Genomic DNA, 23,407 nt, shown 5'->3' on the forward strand with positions numbered 1-23,407 from the left:
TCAAATTTCACTGACATAAAACTTATAAACCTATATGTATTATTGTTCAGATAATTCATATATATATATGTATATTTATTATGTATTATCAAATTAATACCAATCAAATTTATTGAGACATATATATTTGTTCTGATATCATCCATTTATAATTCTTGTATATTATATTAGGCAGCGAGTGGAATGCATGAGCCCCTTTAGAGATAGGGGTAAGGAGCATTTGTATAGGTTCAAACCTGTCTTATTAATAGTAAGAAAGGGCTAGTCAAAACCTACTCCGAATTCCAAACATGTTGCCGGCAGGCTTATAGCTAGAATATCATAAATTATGACTATAACAGTATAACCACGTATTTTAAAAGTTTTATGACTTTTAAGCTCTATATATCATTCTCTCGTAAGATCAAATTAGTTGAAATAAACTATATGATTTTGGTTATAACAAGTATCATGTCCTAGAAAACTATAGGGAAAAAAAAATCATGTTACATTTTGGATGAGGCAGGCAGTCATCTAATTAAAATATTTCTTCCCCCCTCTCCTCTCTCGTTCGGCTTAGTCTTATTGTTTCTTTGAATTGAGGCCCAACACTGCAATACATCTTTTTATTTTTAAAATTTTAACCATCAAATCCAAAATAGACCCAAGTTCCTCAACAAGACCAAGCCCAATTCAGAGAGCTTAGTCATGGAAGAATAAGAAAGATAGATAGTCCATTTCAAGTGTCTCACCGATCACACATTTTATGTACTGTTAACACGTAACAGTTTTGCAACCACGTGTCTCTAGCCATGCATGAGGCAAGAGCCTTTAAGCAATACTTACTATATCTATTTTGGGCTCAAGAAAATTGAGCTACACCGAGTCACCAATAATACCTCAAATTATTCTGAAAGAGGAGGAGGAGGAGGATGTCAAAAAGCTGGCTTCGACATGGCTACAACAAGGTGTCACGTATGGTTGGCAGGGCAGACACAAAGAAGAAAGACTTTCCGGTACTGGAAGGCCACCCTGTGGGCCAAACACATGCAGAGCAAGCTGTTGAGACCCATGGCACCATCCAAAGCAACATCAAAAGACTCATGAAGGAGTTCAAGATCTATAGGTGGAACCCTGACCATCCCAACAACAAGCCCTACCTAGAGTCCCACTTTGTCGACCTCTCCAACTGTGGACCAATGGTACATTTTCTTCATTGATCAAATACTTTGTTTCGTAGAGAAAGCCTATATCAATAATGCTATATAGTACCACACTCTTTCACGTGGTAGTACCACACATTTTCACATGGTAGACTATGATGGACTCCCCCATCCACCACTTTTGGTTTGTGGAAGTTTGTCACACAGGAAAATTGTGGCATTCTTTTTCCACTACTTTTGGTTTGTCCAAGTTTGTCGAATAGGACAATTGTGTCAAAATATGTGTGGAAATATGTGATACTAGTATTATTGAAAGTTTATAGACACAAAATTATTGAAAGTTTATGGACATAGAAAATTGAGCAATGGGTTCTAACACAACAATAAATTTCACAATTTTTTGATAAGTTGGCAAAATATAATCACTTTCATCTTAGCCCACCACTATTGTTACTTTATGACACCAATTATAGCTTGACACCTCAATGATATTTATTTTTAAATATTGTGGACTTATATTTTTCCAAAAGATTTGACAACTTATGCTTTTCTTATTTGATGAACATTGATGTGAGAACTTTTTAGTGATACTTAAAAAGGTGATATTAGTTTAGGTCCACGTGAGAACTTGCAAATTTAGTTGATGTGAAAAATGCTGTATTAGTATTGCTTTATTTTATTTTTTATCCTCTTGATTCTTTGTCCATGCTCCACATAGTGATCATGCCTGAGCTCCAATGTGAGGTTTATTAAGATTTGAAAAGTGAATTTAGTTTATATATATGAAAAAGGTCTTCGCTAGCACTACGAATGTTCATGTTGTACTCTAACAATTAAATTATTATGTCACACTGTCTTTTATTTAATATATATATATATATATATAAAGTAACCAACCTTTATAACCAAAATAGATTGGAAAAAAAAAAAATCAAACACACGTGTGATACTAGTTTCTTAAAAAAAAAAAAAATGAGACTATGGTAGTACATAAGGTGGAACACTAAAACTGAGATGTGATACTACAAATTATTAGTAAAACATAAGGGGGGACACTAAAATTGAGACAGAATAATTCATTTATTTGAATAACGTAATAGGTGGATGTGAGACTTTGTGTAGGTTTTGGATGTATTACAAAATATCAAAGTAGAGGACGATCCAAGCTTGACCTATAGGAGGTCTTGCAGACAAGGAATTTGCGGGTCTTGTGCTATGAATATTGATGGAACCAACACTGTGGCATGCCTCAAGCCCATTGATCCAGACACTTCCAGGCCCACTTTTATAACCCATCTACCTCCCATGTTTGTCATCAAAGATCTTGTCGCTGATCTCACTAATTTCTACCAGCAATACAAATAAATAAGATGAGCTATTTTTATTTGCTAGCTTTTCTATTCATTTTCATCCAATGTATATAAAATGTTGATGTTCAATGAGTCAATTTGTACCATTCTCTTTGTTGGGAGTTGCAAACGTTTCAGGGTCGGGGCCGGTAAACCCGATTCTAGAAACTTGTAATAAAATTTCAGACTCTAAACTTTACTAGAAAATTTTGGGACACAACTTTTGTGTCACAATTTTTGCTATAATCTTGACATGGCTAACTATGAGAGATGAAGAAAAAGTGGTAAGTGCATGTAAAAATAATAGATAACCGTGATCTATGACGTTAAGTTGTGACAAAAGTTATAATCTTAGAAGAAATCAATTATTATAGATATGCTAAGTTGTCAATTGTCAAGTATAAGTAGCTCTATATATTATTTAGCAAAAAAAAAAAAAAAGAGTAAAAGTAAAAGAAAAGTAGCCTTATATTATATTATATGTCCATGTTAAGTATAAGTAGCTCTGTATATTTAGCAAAATGGAAGAGAAAGAAGAGTAGCCTTATATAATATGTCTAGGTTATTTCGGAGTCTAAGACCCCAAAAAAGGGGATCTTAAGTCTTAACATTTTTTAAACCCTTTTTCCAAGTCATAGGTTAATAGAAAAAAAAAAAAAATTATATTTTAGTTAGTACAACTAATAAAAATATTTTATAGTAGAATAAGAGATATGGGGTCTTCGAATACTGCTTCACAAAAAATCAATTGATATTTGGGCTTGATGACGAAGAACAATTGTTATAGATTGGTTGGGTTTGAAATCTAACAATATGCTTTTGGATCAAATTGTAGAACATAATGAGTGTCATATACATGAACAAATTTTTAGAGATAAATGAAGATGTAGAACTTATCACATACAGGAAGGAAGAAGGGGAGGAGTATTTTTTTTTTTTTTAAATGTAAAAAAGAAATCCATAAAAAATTCACATACATAAATGTCCAATCTTAATAAAATTCATTATTTAAAAAAATTACTAAAATTTAGTTCTTGGACCCTATTTGGCTCTATTTAAATTGCAATGTTCATTAATGGGCATTAGCATAGGTTGATTGAGCCATGGCTAAAAACAAGAAAAGCTCCGGAGGATGGACGGGAATACAGGCAATCACCCAAGGATAGAAAGAAGCTAGATGGGTTTTATGAGTGCATACTATGTGCTTTCTGTACTACTTCATGCCCTTCCTATTGGTGGAACCCTGAGGAGTTCCTGGGTCCTGCAGCTTTTTTTCAAGCCTATAGATGGATTTCTGACTGGTAAAAAATGTTCGGTACTTCAAATTAATTATGTACCAATAGTGCTTAAGCTTAATTCATTCAAATTTGCAAAGTTTGTATCAAATAGTATTACTAATATTAAGTGATTCCCATTAATTTGTATCAAAATGTAAGGACTCTATTAGCTGCTGGTTGATACATCCTTTGTGCTAGTGATTGATTTTAGATTTTGTTTTGTGGTCTTTTGGCAGTCGGGATGACTTCACGGATGAACGATTGCAAGCCTTAACAGAGGATCATAGGAGATTATATAGATGCAGGACTATTAAGAATTGCACAGCCACTTGCCCCAAAAGCCTCAATCCTGCATATGCCATTCACAAGATGAAGTCTAAGCATCTCCTTTCTCCGCCAGTCGAAAGAATTGAGAGTTTGTAAAGTTATATTGAGCGTAATACTGTTAAGTTCAACAATGTTGTCAAGCTTTAATACGTGCCCTATGTTACAAATGGATGTTGAACTCCTACAATTAGTAACTAGGTCTAGGTGATATGCATTTGGTCGTTATGTTTTGCATCACTAGTTTTTATTTATTTATAGACTTTCAATCTATGACGTCTTCTTGCCTTCTTAATTATCAAAACAAGACACTAATTGGTTTTTGGTGTAGGTAGAGAAATATCTTTTTTAACAATCAGTAGTGACTTTATTAATTGAACTAACTGAAATCAACTTTTCCATTTGCATCACTAGTTTGTGTAGTGTAAGGTAGCAATAAATGAATATGCTGCTCTTTGATTTGTGATATCATTTTATTCTATTCAAAATGCTAAGTTGCATTTCTGTTAAGGTATCATAGTTTATTCTTTAAAAAAAAAATGTCAGCATGATTTGTCTCAATGACACTTGGAGAATTGACGATGAAAATAAAGTTGCAAAGTGTAGCCACATGTAGCTCTCTATTATTGGCCACAAGAGTGAAAGTACATAAACAAATTGTCATTATCTTCAAAATTGAAGAGAAGATAGAATTGAGAAGGGATCTTTGTAAATTTCAACAATACCCATACCTTTTTTTTTCGCTAAACAACAATACCCATAACTTATTTCAACAATAACTTTAACTTAGAAATAGAAGTGTTATACTTTAATAAATAACTAGTCGCAGACCCACGCGATGTGTGGAAATATATAAATATTATGTAATGGAGTGTAATTTATAAAAAGTAACAATTACTTCAAGTATTATCTATTTTTTTTTTAAAAAAATTCTACAAAGATTTTTTATCTCTACAAATATATCATAATATTATTTTTTGTATGTTTGATTAATATTTTTTTTAAGGAGAATCATATTCTTCTAACTTCTATTGTAGTGTGTTATATTTGCCTAATATACAACTAAACTTTTTAATTTTCAAATTTCTCATCTCTTAAAGAATAAGGAGATTATCAATTTAATAAAAACTTATCACAAAATTACAATTTATGTTAACCAAAATTAAAATGAAATCAAAGAAATAAAAGATAGACTTTATAATAATTTATTACTCAAACAAATGGTAGGCATATTCAAATTTAAAGCCATGTAGATTGTGTTTTATTACTGTAGGGTCGGTTTTTGTAGCCCAGGCCCAAAGGATATGGGTTAAAGGCCCAACGAACCCAGAACAATGAATTTGTAGAGAGTGGGCCAAAGAGCTGGGATGGTTATGAAGTAGACGGTGGTAGGCTAGATTACTTGCAGTGAGGATAACATGAAATAATGCTTAAGCAACTCCATGAATAAATGTCCGAAGAGGTGTTTTATTGAATGAACAGTCATTACAACATTCAGAGCTACAATCAAACTTTTTCTCTCCCTTTTTTCCCCCCCTTCTTGTTAGGGACCCTTCTTCTTTTTATAGCATCCTCTCCCATCATCTCCACCGTCCACCTGTTTTTCATCTGCGTATCCACTCAAGTGCACGTCACGTCAGGTGTCTGCTTTAGTTCTTGGTGAGTGGCGGTAGCTGAGGTTGCACTGTTCAGGGGTCTTCTCCACATAAATGCGGCCAGAAAAGCTGTTACAGCGCATTAAATACGGTGGTGGCAGCTTTTCCTTTAGGTATCTTATTGTTTGATATCCCTAGACTACCTAGAACTTATCATTATCATTGGGATGCTGGAAGATTGTGTGGATCTTCCTCACTTTGTTTGATCAAGACTATTTGTGGCCGAGGAGTGAGACGTCTTCGGAAACGTGGTGGTCTCTTCGGACAGTATTTCCCTCTACTTCTGGGCTTCTTGCCTTCAAATGGGCCGTTCCTACCCACTATATCTCTTCGGAAGTATGATACTTCTTAACCCGGTACTCAGGCCCGTTAAGTGGCTCTCAGTTTTTACCCCCCACAATTACAAACTCAAATCTTATTTCCAAAAAAATTAAGTATTAACTCAAACAAAATTCAACCAAGCCTACAAAAGAAAGAGAGGACTTTGTGATGGAAATTTAAAAAACACAATACCATAACACATAAAAAAAAAAAAAAAAAAAAAACAACAACCTTAATCAAAGTTATAAGAAAGAACAAAAATCTAGAAAGAGAGAGAGTACTCACAGTTTTTTTTGTGGGAAAATATGGATTGAATGGGAGAAATAATATCGAATTTATAAAAAATAAAATGAGGGAAAAAAATAGTAAAAATATAAGAAAGAAAAAATGACGAAGGAAATGTAATGGTAAAGTAAGAGTAGTGGAGATAAAAAAGCAAAAAGGGAGGGGAAATATTGAGGAAGTGTAATCGTAAATGTGAACTAACGGAGAGAATAAGAAGGTTTTTTTTTATTTTATTTTATTTATTTTTTAAAAATAGGGAGAATAAAAAAATTTAAAAGGTAAAAAATAAGTTGATGTGGCCACTGATATGACTAAACAGAAGCGTAGCAATAATAAATGTTACACTTCAGCTTTATATATATATATATATAAAAGAGATTTACTATTTTGAGCTAATTGATGCAACCTAAAGAGTATTATATATGTTTAATTTTTTTCCCCATACATGGCACAAAGGTATGCTTAGTGAAAATAAAATTAAAGGAACTACAACAAATCTTATTCAATTGCCTACCAGTTTCTTCCTCAAAAAAAAAAAAAAAATAAAAAATTGTGTACCAGTTTGGATAAAAGTTGTAAAGGACAAAAGTTCATCACCAACTCTTAAAGTAGAAAAGTTCATCACCCACAAACTTAAAGTATATTCCCAATTACACATTACATTTTAATAGTAGAATTGATGTCAGGATACTTCAACTTCCAAATTTATACTTTGTGGTAGATAGTCTCAAATCTTAGGTCACAAGTGGCACTAAAGATTTGCACTCCTTTACTCAAGTCACAACATTTTGGAATAAACCCAATTGAATCATTGAGGCACTTCATACAATCTATGCTTGAAAGGTCTCTAGGGCATTGAACTGACCCGTGGAGTTTGTAATTGTCTCCAACATCGAAGTCTCCATTGAAAACATTTGTGCATTCATAGAAGCTTGCCCTGCGAGTTGGGCCAACCACTCTCCTTTCTTTTGTCTAATCAATTGGTTAGTATTCATGTTTCTGGAGTATTTGCGAAGAACAGTGTGTCATGGTCAATTTGGCCAAAGAAATCCAAATTATGATACTTCAATGTGCAGTAATAGTACCATATTGTTGCACCTTTATTATTGGGACAATGTGACCGAATTTTGTTGGCTGCATTAACAATACAACTCTTGCAATCTTTCTCTAAGATATCACCACAACAAATGGTAAGCCCATAAACTGTGTCTGCGCTTGACCCTTTGTGCCTATTGCAAAACCAGTGGAAGGGATTCATAGGAAAGATAAGAAAAGCTCATTCAAATTTGTATCATAATGGTCTATAATTGTGGAATTTACCCAAATCAAAATTCAACCAAAGCTACAAAGAGAGAGAGAAGACTTTGTGATGTAAAATTTAAAAAATACAATACCAAAACATATATTAAAAAAAAAAAACCATCAACCTTAATCAGAGTTGTAAGAAAGAACAAAAATCCATAGAGAGAGAGAGAGAGAGAGAGAGAGAGAGAGAGAGAGAGAGAGAGAGAGAGAGAGAGAGAGAGCACTCACAATTTTTTCGAAAAAAAATATGGATTGAATAAGAGAAATGCTATTGAATTTATACAAAAATAAAATGGGGGAGAAGAAGAGTCAAAATATAAGAAAAAATTGATTAAGTGTAACGGTAAGAAGAGGGTAGTTGGGAGATGAAGAGGAAAAAAGGAGGGGAAAGGTTGGTGGAAGTGAAAAGGTTGGGAAAAATGTAACAGTAAATGTGAACTCATAGGGAGAAGAAGAGGTGTTTTTTTTTTTTTTTTTTTTTTTTTTTAAGAATAGGGAGAATAAAAGTTTTAAAAGAGAGAAAAAAGAAAAGAAAATAAATGGATAATGTGGCCGTTGATGTGGCTCAATGGGAGCTTAGCAACAATAATTGCTACGCTTCAGCTTTTAGTAATATATAATTAGAAATATATACTAACATTTAAAATAAAATTATAAACTAAAATATATTTAAAATTAACAAAATCATATACCATTAAATAAAGGTGGGATCCTAGAAACTATTGTTACTCTAAGTGACTATATTCTCTTTATGAAAATTGTTTACACTCATTAACTATTAAGATAACTAGTCGCTAACCCGTGCGATGCACGGGAAAGTTCCTAGAGATGCTAAATATTCTTTTTAATCAAATTAAATGCATTTTTAGTCGAGTTGAGAGAAATTTAGTTAACTTAAATGAGCCTTTTCGCTTTGGATTTTAAGGAATAACTCACACAAAAAGGAATATACAAATTTCATTAGGATTTGAGCTAGTCAAGGTATGTGTGTGTGTGTATCCAACAAAGCAAATTATTGCCCATTTGAAGCAATTTACAATGTTCATCCTAGGCAGAAGCTTACATACTTTTTGTTGTTGTGATTTACAATTTGAGTGGATGAAAAATAATATGATGTTCTATCACTAGTTATTGCCTTCACAACAAAAAGGGTAAAATTTCAAATCAAAAGATTACATATCACATTTAAAAGAAACACTAACAAAAAGTAAAATATATGACATGCACTAATAACAAATGATCATAATATTCAAAGTGTTTTGTAAATCAACAACAAAATCTTATTAAATTGCTAGGGGCAGCTTCACTAACTATATTTTATAAAAAATAAATAAAAAACCTTCTTTATAAGACTTGTTTAAGTTATATTAAATATGAGAAAACAGGTGCAAGCATATTGTTGTACATTGGATAAAAAAGAGTCTCTCTTGGATTGCTTCATTCTTCTCTTTGCTCTACAACCACACCCCCCCCCCCCCCCCATCATAAGCTTCCTGCCTTGCAAAACTATCAACCATCAATAACACACCCAAAATGATAAAAATCTAAATAGATTAGAATGTTAGATTGAGAAAGAATTTAACTGTTTATTTATAACTGTCAAAAATGTTTAAGGATTTCTAAAACTACTAAAGTTTGTCAGGGTTAACAAATTTTATACACCTATAGGAATCTAATTCTTTTCAATCAGGTCAAAGAATTAGATAAACAAACAAAAAGAATAGAAAGATATTATACTTGTTTTCAAAGTTTTCAAGGGCTTTAACTAATTCCTCATACTTATATTCCTTTATCTCCACCACTCCTGCACCTTTTAAAATGCCAAAATAACCCAACGACGTCGTTTAATGCAATATCTTTTAAACTAAAGCATGGACAAAATAAAAATGAGTGAAAAAAGATCATAAATTTATGTAAACATTCAAAAATTTGGAAATTTAGATTCAGATTCTGTAATAAGAACAAAACAGTCGGGTATATTGTCTTAAAGGTGCTGTCTAACACAGAACAGATTGGTTGTCGAGCTGTTTGGTTTTTCCTTTACAAATGATGTACGGTAGCTATTTTTCCTTTCTTTCCCACTAACAAAAGTAGTATTGTTTATGAGAAAATTTTGAGTTGAAGCCAAGAGAAGAATTTTTATAGATACAAAATATTCAAGGGCAGGTTGTATGATTGAAAACAAATATTTTACCTTCCATCCATTTAAAAGAAATATTTTACCTTTTCACAATGAATTATTGGAAAAACAACTAAAAGCAATTATAATGAATATAACAATCACAATAAACAATATGTTCCAACCGTTTAAAAGAAATATTTCTTTTATCTTGTATAACAACTCAACTGAGTTAAATATAATTTTAAAAAAAATTTTAAAATGAAAATAGTCTAAAAACAAAAGAGTCATTTTTGTTTTGTTTCTCTTTTTTCTTTTATTTAGCAAGTAAACAGAATAATGAACAAATATAGATTCCATAAACAAAACTATCTATATCAGACAAATAGTGCAATACGTGTATTAGTAGCCAAGTAGTAAATGATCTGATTAATGGTTTTATATTGACTATTTACTTATAACTTTTATGCAACAGGAACTTTTTTTTAAAATGTTTTTATAGAATTTATTAACAAACCTTGAGTCGATGCAGTTAAATATGCAGCTCTTTATCCAAAAATGAAAGTAGAACCTACAAAATAAGTATTTTTTAGTTTTTTTAATTAAAATAATTTGTAAAAAACAGAATAACGAAGATCAATAATAGTGCAGTAAATGACCACCTAAATCAAGTTAATACCTACTCACAAAAACAATAGCGAGAAAAGAATTACCGGCTTTGCAATCTTTAATAGTTGGAAACTGATTCACATGCTCAGGTGCATTATGATTATAAAGGTACAGAACTACAAAGATTGCAATCTTTAGGAGGCAGTAAACAAATGTGCAAGATCTGGAAGACAACATTAAAAACAAGTCATTCTAAGCTTTAGTAGTTGGAAACAAATTCACATGCTCAATAGCTAATGTGATATTAGAACTAAAATCAAAAGTCATATCAATAGAGAAACAAAAATCATATCTAAGTGACTATATTCTCTTTATGAAAAGTGTTTACACTTATTAACTATTAAGATAATTAACTTTAAATTAAATTTCATTACTAATAATTTACTTTACGAAAAACTATATTACATAATTTTTAAGAAATTTAAAATTCTATCTCAATTAATATTCTAGTCACCTTAAACCCAACTGATATTCACTTTTGCAATAAACCTCTTCTAATCCAATTTTATGAGTATTTGATTCACACAAAAAAAATTACACACACGCAAATATATGAGCATTAGGAGTCCAATTTTGTCTACATTGAAAAAATCAATTGAATTTATATAAGTAAAAAAAAAAAAAGTCACAAAATAATTTTTTTTAATATATTGATTTAATACTCACGTTAACAACAAAATATATTATGATTGATTCTTTATTAAATTACTTCTAAAATTTACAAAATTAGTATTCAACACGGGCTTTCATGGGGCACAACTACACAAGGGCCTGAACAAATCTGAACCCACTTTGGTGTTAGCAAGAAGGCGAATTCTACAGTACAACATCAACCAAAAAAAAAAAAAAAAAAAACCCAATAAATTTGAGCTTGGGCAGCAAGAAAATCAGTAGCAGCCGAAAAAAAAAAAAAAAAAAAAAAACCCAATAAATTTGAGCTTGGGCAGCAAGAAAATCAGTAGCAGCCGAAGGAAAGAAACGAACGAAGCGCGTGTGCTTTTAGTATTTGTTTTCGGAAAATGGGTCTTTGCTTGAAAGAGAGGTCTAGTTCGAATTACCAGAAAGCTCAGTAAGGTAGCCATGCCCATTTCTCGGTTTCTTTTCTTTTCCTCCAAACGCAGCTCTACACAGCAGGCTCTCAATCTACTCAAGAGGTCAGTCACTTCGCAAAGCCCCTATAATCCTTTCTTTCTAAATTGATGTGTAGCTCTATTTTTATGTAACTCTTAGCATGATTTAATGGGAATTCTGTGTTCATATTCAATAACATAGAGTCCCTTTTTTTGGGGGGGTGTATTGTTTTTAGATGATATGTACAAATTTGTGTTGCATTCAATGATTATTGAGTGGAAGAGTTCAGGTACTATATTTGGTGTAGTCAACTTTAAAGATTGTGACATTTGCCTTGGTTTTGGTACTTGAATCAATGTATTTGTATGTTGAGGTTTGTCAAGATTTCTGAAAGACTGAAACTTTGGTTTAGAATAGGCATTTTGGGGGTTGTTTTGTTTTGTCTTGTTTATGTGCAATATCTTGTTGTTCTTCCCTAATGGCATTTGGCAATCATAAGCAATATCTTTTGTTTGGGGGGGTGTGTTGTTTTTAGATGATATGTACAAATTTTTGTTGCATTCAATGATTATTGAGTGGGAGAGTTCAGGTACTATTTGGATTAGTCAACTTTAAAGATTGTGAAATTTGGCTTGGTTTAGGGACTTGAATTAATGTATTTGTATGTTGAAGTTTGTCAAGATTTCTGAAAGGTTGAAACTTTGGTTTTAGAATAGGCATTTTGGGGGGTTGTTTTGTTTATGTGCAATCTCATGTTGTTCTTCCGTAATGGCATTTGGCAAGCATAAGCAATATCTCAAAACCAAAATACCCTATTGAAAAATATTTTACATGCTTGCACCCTTGTTTTGTGCTGAATCATATATGGATGTTGTAGGTGTGGTCCATCTAAGAGAATTCAATCTTGTAACTATACCAAATCATCAGGGGGGTTCAGTAATGGAAAGACACGTGCTCATTCTGTGACGCCTGTAGAAACACAGGCTTCTCGCTCTTGGGCTGTTTATGCAGTTGTATGCTGCCTTACCCTTGTTTTCTCTCATGTTAATATGTGCCACTTCTTGTTTTCAATGTGTCCTTGAAATATATGAATAACGAACAAGATTAGGAACCCGCATTGGAAGTTAATGATTCATTTATATTTATTTATTTATTTTCCTTAGCCAGCTGCTTTACTTGGATTTGCGGGACTAGCAACTCTTGTTCATTATAATGATGAGAGAAGAGCAATTCCAAAAGGTACATCTTTTTATACTCCATTATTTCTTTTTAATGGGTTGGAGTTAGAGCAGGGGCGAACCTACAGAAGGGAAGGGTTGCAAACTTTTACCTCTTTGGGTGCAGCATTGTTATTTTGGTTTCATCTTGTTGTTCTTCTTTGATTTCCATTCTGTAAGATTGGATCATCTGTTTCTTTGCTGTCTATGTCAAATAAGAAAAGATTAATCAGACAATTTATTCCTTGCTCCTGGGCATGAGCATAAACTGCTTAGTCCGTCAGGAATGAATGTTCTTGGATTACCCAGTAACCAATTCTGGCGAGTGGGGTCTGTTATCCGTAGGTTTTACTAGCTAAAGGTGATTCCAAAGGGCTCTTATTTAGTAAGGCTCCCTATGTTATCCAATAAAAAAAAAAAGAAAGAAGAGAATTTATTCCTTTTTGAGATAATCATGAAGTGGGGATGGAAATAATTGAGAACTTGCACCTCTTGGGTGCAACATTATTAATTCAGTTTTGTCTTGTTGTTGTTCTTCTTTGATTTCCATTCTTTGAGATTGCATCATTTGTTTTGTTGTTGTCTATGTCATATAAGGGGAAAAAAAAATTAATGAGACAATTTCTGCATTGTTGAGATACTCATGAAGTGGGAATTAGTCGGTTTCTGTTAATTTTTCTATAGGCAGGTCCTTCCAACAACTGAAGATTTCAAGTTTCTAAATGCACATACACAGACATGAGGAAGTGTTAGAGATTTTTTCACATTCCAATCATGATTTTAAGCCCCTATTAAAACAGTTTAACTGGTGATTGAATCGAGAAAACAATGATGATAGACTGTTAATTTTTTATGCCAAGGCTTTCTATTAAAGTTATGGCACACTTTTCTTGAAGAATGTCAAAAAATTTAATTGATGCTATATTAACAATAATATCATAGAAATATGCTAAAGGATATGCAGACAGAAGAAGGTACAGTCACATCATTTGCATCACTAATGGAAAGTCACCTTAAAGAGCTGGATTGCATCTTTTATTCCAAATTTGAACTTGTCAGTAATGATTTGTACTTATCGGGGATGTGATCATTGCTTTCACTTATTAGTTCCCATGAGTTAAAATGTTTGAGTGGAAGAAATATAGCATCCATTTTAGTATGATGGTGTAGGTGTATGCTTACAACCCAATGATCAAATTGCAGTCTTCATGATGGTCTGGTACTGATGGGTAAGTGAGTGTGCTATTTGTGAAGAGCAGAGTAGATTGTTTTTCCTTCTGCAACTCCTGCGTAGGTTTGGCTTCTGATACAGCACCAAAAACCACTTTCCCTGACAATTTTGAGGGCCATGATGATCTTAAAGCTCAAGTGATTTCATGATTATATGTATTTCAACAGCATTTTGGCCTTTAAAGGAATTGGTTAGGCTTTATCACGATGTAGCCTTGTTGATATCAATAGCTGTCACTAGTGGAAGGTTATGGATACACCCCTGCACCACTTTTCTTTTGTTGTTGTGATAAAGAAAGTTTTTCATTTGCTTGCTACCTCTTAGGCTTCAAGTGTAAGAAGTAGCTTTAAGGTTGAATAAGTGGGGCCAAATAAGTGAGATGACAGCGTCTATATACTAGGTTTTCAAAGGAACTCCATAAAAGGAAAAGAATGAAGGAAAATATTTTGTATGAACGTGTGTAGTGTGTACAGAAAGTCCTTTTTCTAGGGATCTTGAATGGCTGAATTAATAGCCAGTAGAAGCCCCAGAGGATGACACACTTAACATGTAAATGGTATCCCTTTGCATTTATAAGCTATAAATTTAATGATGATTTTTTCTTTTCAATTTAGAAAAATTCATTTGTGGGAAGGAAAGAGTGGAGAGTATATCTGATTTTTGGTGAGTAGTAAGCAAGGCCATGTAAAGGAAGAAGGTAATTGTAGATTGGATACTAATGGCCCTGACTTTGGCATTGTACAGGGGACTACCTTGAACTTATGAAGTTAACGAATGGTAAACCTTGAACTTACATTCTTTATTCCATTTTCTAAACCTTTGAATGGTTTTCTGGTGGGTGCAGTAATGGCTGCATCAAAAATTTGTTAGAACTATATGCCCTCTAAAGTTTGGAATTGGTGCTTGTAAAACATTGCTGAGCCAATCCCTTCACAAATCTTGGGATTTTCTTCCCAGCCATTTTTATGTAGAAATTAGTTACCGAGAATGGTGGTTATGGATGATGGCCATGGAGGATCCTTTATTTTAGCTTGTCCCAACCTTTGTGCCCTTCTGCTCAAGTCACATTATCAGCACATTACCCTACCATTTAATTTGATTAACCGACTTGCACGTTGGAGCAGCATTGCAATAATTCATATTACATTATTAAAATATTGCAATTGATAGGAGTGGCTTAAACATAGGGGGTGCAGTTAACTTCACCCATGATTGAATCATGAATATATGGGTTTCCCTTATCCTCCTTGGCATAAGTAATTCCTGAATCTTTTTCCTTTTTAATAGATTTAGAGATATTTTCTAAGTCTTAGCACATTCAAAGTGGGATATGAGTAAGGAGCTTTGTTTGATTCACATTAAACCTAGCTCTTGCTATTGTTTAAATTTATTATATATCTAAGATAAAGCCAAGAGCCTTGTAGCTCAACTGCTTGGCACCTCTTGATGTTTTTATTTAAGACAACCAGTGTTCAAATTCCCCGCACCCCCAAGTATTGATGTATCAATCAAAATTATATCTAAGATAATGTTCTTTGGTTTTTTCTAAACACCTATGCCACCTCTTAGTAAGCTCTGAAATTTTAATCTGGTAGCTCCAGGCAGCTATCTAGGAAGATATTATATTAAACTAGATAGCTCAACAACACCTTAAATTATCCTGGTTGAGTTATTCAGTATCTGTTTCTACTTTTTTTGCATCATAATCGTGATACTTAAAAAGATATGATTTGTGGTGGGGGTTCTTAGTCTAACTTGAAATTAGTTCAAGTTACTGAAGAGGTAACTTGTGGATATGGCAATTTGGACCCAATTTTCATTTATTCTAATTGGTCTACTTAAAGCATTATATGCTGTCACTGGGTAGGAATCAACTGGAATCTGGAGTAAGGCCCAGAAATGCTTGCCACGCTGTTGGCCACTACTGATGTTGGCTATAGAGCATGGTTGTATAAGATGTCGAAAAAGTTCCAGCAGGGTTTATAGTATTGTTAAGGTTTGTATTATCCCCATTTATCAACAGCATGTAAGCAAAAGCTACTAAAAGCTGAGAAGATGTAGTTAAGTTATGCTATAATTATATGCAAATCAACTATCTAATGTCATTTCTCCATCCACAACAAAAACTTGAATGTTATATGGGATAATTTAAGTATTGGCTATAATTAATAAACTGTTTGCCTAATTTGACTCCTGTTCTCTACTTAGTTTGAGCTATGAAAAGGTAAGCATGAGAAATGTGAAAGGACTGTTGATAATCTATCTTAAAACTATATTAATACAAATATATGCTTCTATATTTGAGTTGCAGAAGAAAGATTTTCATTAGGTATATGACTGAATAACATGTTTGTTCTCATTTCTCTCTTTATTGACTCAGGCCAGGGTAACAAATCCAGTGGAAATACTGTAAAGGGGCCTACAGTTGGTGGTCCATTCACTTTAGTTGATACTGAGAATCGAATTGTTACCGAGCAGAATTTTCATGGAAAGTGGGTTCTCCTCTATTTTGGCTATACTTCATCTCCAGATGTTGGGCCAGAGCAAGTACAAATTATGGCCAAGGCTGTAAAGTTACTAGGTTTATACTTTATACTTTATCAACTATAATGAATGATACTGATTTTCTGTTATGATCACTGACTTTGTATATTTGCTTGGAAATTAGAGTCAAAATATAATTCCGAGATTCTACCAGTGTTTGTTACTATTGATCCTCAACGTGACAACCCTTCACAACTTCGTGCTTACCTTAACGGTGAGAGTTCCCCCAAAACCAAAGTGTGTATCAATATGCCAACTTTGAGATACGAATAACTTATCTGATCCTCTCTTTTTCTTGCATTATGTTCCCAAACCTTTTACGGATTGCAGAATTTGACTCAAGAATAATAGGATTAACGGGGCCTGTATCGGCTATCAGGCAGATGGCACAGGAGTACCGCATATATTTCAAAAAAGTAGAAGAGGAGGGAGATGACTATCTTGTTGACTCTTCCCACAACACGTAAACCCTTCACTGGTCTTTGCTTTTCCTTCTTTTACTTTCCTGGTTGAATTCAAAGTGTATGTAACCCATCTTAAAACTAGCAGGTATCTGATGAACCCAAGAATGGAGGTTGCAAGATGCTTTGGGGTTGAGTACAATGCAGAGGAATTGTCAGAGGCAATATTAAAGGTGATGAGAAGTACCCCTACTTAATAGCTCCAAATTTTTGAGAGAATGTCAATTCTCATATGCAGTAAGAGAAATACTATATTTTTGACATCATTTTAACACGACCTTTATTTTTGGGGTTATTCTTTTTCTTGATGAAATTTCTTTACACATTTTACTGAGTTCAAATGTCACACCTGACTAACCAGCTGCTAGATTTTTAGTTAGTGAGTAATCGGTTTCAACATCATTTGAACAAGAACATAAAAAGATGAATGGCAATCTAATTTTTGAATGATATTCTTTTTTTGCATAAGAAGCGTGTATCCTGATCTTTAAGCATGGCTTAGTCAGTTTTGCCTTGGTGGATGCTGAAATATTGAATTTAATGCAAGAAATGTTAATAGTATCTCAATTCTCAACTACATAAAAAATGAAAGAAGTCAACAAATTGTTGATATGATAGTAGCAGGCTCAACGGGAATGTTAATAGAATGGTGGGATTATCATCTAAAACAAGTTAATAGAGAAAATTTTAAGGCCAATAAGAATTTGAGCAAATTAAACCCAATTTTAGGATCAAATGATCAACCAATCATTTTAATATATGCAATAATAAAATACTTTACTTATTACTCCGTAAAATCAAATGGACAACTTTTTTGCAATGAATTAGAATATGAACAAGAATATGATCCTTTGTCAATTGTTCAAAAATATTTCCTCCTTTAGGGGAAAAAAAGGCTTATTTTATTCCAAATGATTTCAAAAACAAAAAAACAAAAACAAAAAAACAAAAGGTTGGAAGAATATACTTTTGTAGACACTAAAATTCTCATTTTGAGTGCGACGTTAAAAAAATTGTTAGGTTAGTCTTAGCAAAAATCAAGTACAAGGTCAAGTCCAAGGTTCAACTCAAGTTGTGAGATCAATGTAATTTTACCATGGAGGTAAAACAAAATCGGCTCTAAAATCTAATTGTCTTTCTCTTTCTTTCAGGGAACAAGCTGAGTTTTTGCCTTTCTAAGTGTCTTTCTTATAACGTGTGTTTGGCCAATGACAACGCTTACCCAAACCCTTAGCTACCATAAATGATGCTCATGAGAAATCAAACCCGAAACTTAGGAGACCCGAATGGGATTGATCCATATGATTTATAACTATAAAACTAGTAATTTCTACGGATGAATATCTTGAAGTCTTGAACCATAAAATGGGATGGGCCTCTTGCTTTTCCCAAATGCGAATCCCTAACTGTAGGTAGCTGGTAGTGTGAAATGTCCAATTTGTTAACAAAGGCATTCCATCTAAAATTGCGATACAATTATTTAAGGCACTTAATGTGAAAAATCAATGCAAACTAGGTTGTAACTCGTGTTTTTCCACAAAAATATTTAACGATAATAATGATGAGGTGATCACATTAGTATTGGCATTTACATAATAATATCTAAAAGTTGAAGCGTAACATTAAATGTTGTCATGCTCCTGTTAAGTTATGCTCCTATTAAGCCATATCATTAACAATGCTACCATTTTTATTGATTTATTCCTCTAATTTTTTTTAATAATATTAAATATATTAAACTTTTATTAGGGAAAAAAACTGTCCAAGATAAATGTGTAAAGTCAATTAGTTAATATATTTAATATTGTCACGCTCCTGCTGAGCCACATCATCGGCTACGTCACCATTTTTTTTTTCCTTGATTTGTTCCTCTAATTTTTTGATAAAATTAAATCAGCCAAGATATTATTAGGGAAAAAAACGAAACAAGATGAATGTGTAGCATCAATTGGTTAATATATTTAATATTATCGAAAAAAATTAGAAGAAAAAATAATAATAAAAAATGCTAATGTGGCCAATGATTCAGTTCACTTTGGTCCATTTCGGTCCAACTCAGTCTATTATGTCCATTTGGTACACTTCAATCCTATTCCGTCCACTTTAGTCCATTCGGTCTACTTCGGTTTGTTTCAATCCAGCTCAATCTATTCAATCCATTTCTTTCATTTCGGCCTCCTTCACTCCAAATCGGTACACTTTGGTCCAATTCAGTTTATTTCGGTCCAATTTGGTACACTTCAGTCTATTTCAGTCCAATTTAGTCCATTTCATTTTACTTTGGTTCACTTCGGTCAATTTTGGTATATTTGGTCTACTTTAGTCCATTTGGTCTACTTCAATCCATTTCAATGCACTTACTTAAGAATTGGAAGAGACAGGTTCGGGTTAAGACTAGAGTACCTATTCTATATCAAAATTTATTTAAAAAATATAGATGACAAAAAGTAATTTTATTATTTTCACTTGTTTAATTTAATGATTTGTTGTATTATTTTTTTTATGTTCTTTTTCCCCTTTAGCTGATATTAGTATATTAATTTTTGAGTGAATTACACAATTTTAGAGTTTTATATGATATAATTTGAATTTCAAGACAAATTCTATGTTAGATTGAAATTAGGAGATTGCTATAACTGTGTTTCTCTTAAGCTTTTAAATGATTCGCTTGAGCACATAAAAACTTTTTTATATTGACATGTGAAGCTCATCTTGCAATGTATAAGTTATTTAACATACCATGACAGAAATTCCTTTATAAATAAATTTATTGTCCTCTTCATTCTTTAACAAGAATGATTATATATATTTTCATACAAGCACTCAAAATAGTTAACATGACAATACAAGTTGTACAAAGCATGCTCTTTATGTTGATAACTCTGTTGTGTGGTTGAAAGAAGCACCAAATTACTTTTACTGAACAAAAATTAATATATATATATATATATATCGACACAAAAAATTGTAATTGTGTCACGCATTGCGTAAGCCTGTGACTAGTTGAGTATTATGAATGGGTAACTTGACATTAAAATTATGAAAATTAAAATGAATGGCTTGCACAAAATTAAACTATAATTAAAGTCTAATTTGGATTTCATTTTGAATTCTGATTATGCTTTGATTTTAGTATATTATGATGTTTACATTAACTATCAGATTGTTCAATCATTAAAAGGCAAAAACCAAAAAAGAAAACCAAAGCAAAGTGCTATAGATGCTTGTAGACCCCTCTTCTCTCATTCGTTATATTATTTTTAACTTTAACTACATTTGAGATTTTAATCCTTTTTTTTAAAATTTTTTTTTTATGTAAATTAAATTTAATAACGTCTTCATTTGAACTTACAATTTAAATTCGTAAGATTTTAATCATCATTGTCATAGTTTTTAATGTAAACTAGTACATTAAAAATTAGATTTGAAATTCTGTTTTCTTACTATTTTGTTTTTTTTAATCCAAGTTTCGCATATTTATTTGAGCAATGCTATGAATGAATACAATAAAAAGCCACAACAATTTTACAACATTCTCAAATTAGCATGTCAACTCACATGGGGCCCACCACAATTTTCAATTGTTTTTTTAATTTTCTTTTATAAGTAATATGAGATGCTAATTTAGGAATGTTGTGAAATTGTTTGTGATTTTTTGTTATATCCGTTACATTACTCTATTTATAATACTAAATTCAGTTTTTATTAGTTTTGGATTTTGGCATCCAGTCATAATTTACTTTTGCAATCTCCTCTTTAGGAAAAAAAACTTTTGCAATCTAGCTTAATTGATTTAGTCTAAAAAAAAAAACTATTAATAGACTTAATTGGTTTGGTCTAAAAAAAATGAATTACTTATTTGGTCCATAACCTTTATGTTGTGTGTCAAATTGGTTTCTAATCTTTTAAATGTATCAATTTAGTTCATAACTTTTTGATTTTGTGCCAAAATGGTCCATGATGGATGAAAAATGCTGACGTGACTAACGACCAAATTAAAATATTATTTTTATGCCACATGGACTTCTGCATAAGCTACCACATGACACTAATTTAAAAAATTAAGGCTCTCTCTCTCTCTCTCTCTCTCTCTCTCTCTCTCTCTCTCTCTCTCTCTCTCTCTCTCTCTCTCTCTCTCCTCTCTCTCTCCTCTCTCTCTCTCTCTCTCTCTCTCTCTCTCTCTCTCTCTCTCTCTTTGCTTCCATGACTAAAGCTTACTCTTTAAACTCCATCAATGCGCTTGCCACTAGCGGTGGTCTCCAAACCCAAAGCTCTCTCTTACTTTCTTTCTTGGCCTCACTCTCTAAACCTGGTGTGAACCACCATGAGAGAGAATTGAAGAGAAACCCTAATCCAAATGGAAGAGAGAGAGAGAGGAAAAGAGAGAAACCCTAACCCCTAATTTCAAATGAAGACTCCAAGAGAGAGATTTAGTCTTCTACCTTTTCCTTAAAATGAGTTGGGTATTAAATTGGTGATTTGTTGGGTATGTAATGGGTAACCTAGTCAATGCCCAATTAAACTTATGATAATTCGGTCTAATTCATTTGACCCAAATAAGTTTTGGGTGGTTTGAGATGATTTTGACACCCCTACTTGTGCCTCAACACCTCCCTTTTTTTGAATAGGTAGGATTATAAAACTAAAAAATTAAGAAGTATTTACCCACAAAAAAAAAAATATGTGTATATATATATATATTATAATATTAAGGCATGTTTGGTAGACTGTAATTGGCACTGTAATGTATAGCTATCTTCATGGTTTAGCTATTTTTGAAATTGGTTTATGTTTTTTATTATAAGGAATAGTAATTTCTTATGAATATCTATTTTTTAAATGAAGAATAACTATTCTTCTCTAAAAGAGTTATAATAGCTATTCTTTTAATAATTTCTAAAATTAATATATTTCCAAATAAACAAACTTTAAATATACACATAAAAATAACAAAAAATAAAAGATCTTTATTTCAAAATTTTTTAAAAATATATTATTTTTAAGAAAATATAATTGTATGAGTACAATATTTCCTAAAATAAATCTTAATCTTTATTTTAATGTTACAACTCATAACTAAACTTATGAATAATTTAGTTATTCCATTACACTTGTTATAAACCCATGGTTAGAACTCACCATTGAAAATCGGCTTGCAAAGGGAGGAAGCCTTAGCTCATTTGATCTCATACTTAATGAGCTACACCTGATTATTTGGGTGGTGGTTGCTTCTGATACTAAATGTTATAAACCCATAGGTAAAACTCACCTTTGAAAATCAACTTGTAAGGGAAGGGTGCCAAAGAGCTTATAAAGACACGGTTAAGCTTATACTTAACCCATGTGGAACACTAAAATCATAACAACACTACATTTCATTCCTAGTAATCAAAATTATCATTCCTATTATAATCCACCCAATTAATGAAGCTATGGACATATGTCCAACTTTTTACTAAGAGGTAAGCACATAGCATAATTGTGTGAGGCGTGCCATCTAATGCAAGCAGCGGACGGTCTAAGTATCAATCTTAAAAATGGTGATTTCGGTTGCGTTTGGGATAACTTATATTGGATAGTTTATTTTAGATTTTAGTATTTAGCTTATTTTTATTACTATTCATGAGTTTCATTTCACTTTTTGGTATTATTCATAGGTCTCATTGTACTATTTCAGCTAACTTTTTATCTACAATACTTTTAGCGAAAAGTTTTAGTTTTAGTTAAATAAGCTGTTCCCAACTGGATGAAAAATTGAGGGTTATGTCACTTGCCATGCTAGTTTGGGCAATCCAGCCTTATAATTTAATTGACACCCTTTGATTTTTTCAGAAAAAAAAAAAACATCGCCGATTCAAAACCATGCATATTGTTGCCCATGGAAAAGGGTACAATAGGTCTGTTTTTTGGTTTTTTCATTGAAATATCATAGCTGGCCTCTAACGTGGGTCGCTACTCCAACGTGCCCTCCTCTTTCTTTCTGTCTCTCTGTCCTAGCTGTGAATGAATGAATACCCCAAAATAGTTTTGCCAATGAAGCTTACAATTGTTTACCATAAACAATCCATCTTGGCAAAGCTAATAACTTCCAAGTAATAAGGTCTAGCTATGATTGCTATTGTACTCACATTGAAATTCTCTTGATCAACCTGTTCTTTTTAATTATGTGTGGAATAACAAAAACAATAGAACTTATACATTGATTGTTTAATCTATTGAGTTTTTGTATGCTTTTTGGTCAGAACTTAGTTTACTTTTGCCTTTTCTAAATGCATCAATATATGCATGACTTCTGGAATCTTTATTGCTTTATCCTAGAATTTGTTCTAGGTTATTTAGCTTGGATATGACTTTTTATTTCTATATTGCATTTTGATTTACTAGATATGCCTGTTGTGGGGAAATACCTTTGTGAAAAGATATAAACATAGAGAAAT

At 32.3% G+C, this 23,407-nt stretch overlaps 2 protein-coding genes across 2 annotated transcripts; both read left to right on the top strand.

The window, feature by feature from the left end:
• The first annotated feature begins 864 nt into the window (after nucleotides 1-864).
• Nucleotides 865-4,191, top strand: LOC111999635 (succinate dehydrogenase [ubiquinone] iron-sulfur subunit 3, mitochondrial). Its single transcript, XM_024031763.2, has 4 exons — nucleotides 865-1,181; nucleotides 2,265-2,503; nucleotides 3,583-3,792; nucleotides 4,005-4,191. Exons 1-4 carry the CDS (start codon nucleotides 912-914, stop codon nucleotides 4,189-4,191), a joined length of 906 nt encoding a protein of 301 aa, XP_023887531.1. The 5' UTR covers nucleotides 865-911.
• Nucleotides 4,192-11,349: 7,158 nt separating this feature from the next.
• On the top strand, nucleotides 11,350-17,422 carry LOC111999628 (protein SCO1 homolog 2, mitochondrial). Its single transcript, XM_065762850.1, has 7 exons — nucleotides 11,350-11,600; nucleotides 12,395-12,530; nucleotides 12,681-12,756; nucleotides 16,346-16,546; nucleotides 16,634-16,723; nucleotides 16,840-16,972; nucleotides 17,059-17,422. The coding sequence occupies exons 1-7, from the start codon at nucleotides 11,527-11,529 to the stop codon at nucleotides 17,165-17,167; spliced, it is 819 nt and encodes a 272-aa protein (XP_065618922.1). The 5' UTR covers nucleotides 11,350-11,526; the 3' UTR covers nucleotides 17,168-17,422.
• Nucleotides 17,423-23,407: the final 5,985 nt, after the last annotated feature.

This window comes from Quercus suber, unplaced genomic scaffold, assembly GCF_002906115.3.
Source record: "Quercus suber isolate HL8 unplaced genomic scaffold, Cork oak 2.0 scaffold_476, whole genome shotgun sequence".
NCBI lineage: Eukaryota > Viridiplantae > Streptophyta > Magnoliopsida > Fagales > Fagaceae > Quercus > Quercus suber.

Excerpts from the sequence above, each read along its gene's own strand:
- LOC111999635 (XM_024031763.2), top strand. The coding sequence starts at position 912 with ATGTCAAAAAGCTGGCTTCGACATGGCTACAACAAGGTGTCACGTATG. Across the intron at positions 1,182-2,264 it reads TCTCCAACTGTGGACCAATG|GTTTTGGATGTATTACAAAA; the intron begins GTACATTTTCTT and ends GACTTTGTGTAG. Across the intron at positions 2,504-3,582 it reads AATTTCTACCAGCAATACAA|GTTGATTGAGCCATGGCTAA; the intron begins ATAAATAAGATG and ends GCATTAGCATAG.
- LOC111999628 (XM_065762850.1), top strand. The coding sequence starts at position 11,527 with ATGCCCATTTCTCGGTTTCTTTTCTTTTCCTCCAAACGCAGCTCTACA. Across the intron at positions 12,531-12,680 it reads CTTGGGCTGTTTATGCAGTT|CCAGCTGCTTTACTTGGATT; the intron begins GTATGCTGCCTT and ends TATTTTCCTTAG. Across the intron at positions 16,547-16,633 it reads CAAGGCTGTAAAGTTACTAG|AGTCAAAATATAATTCCGAG; the intron begins GTTTATACTTTA and ends CTTGGAAATTAG.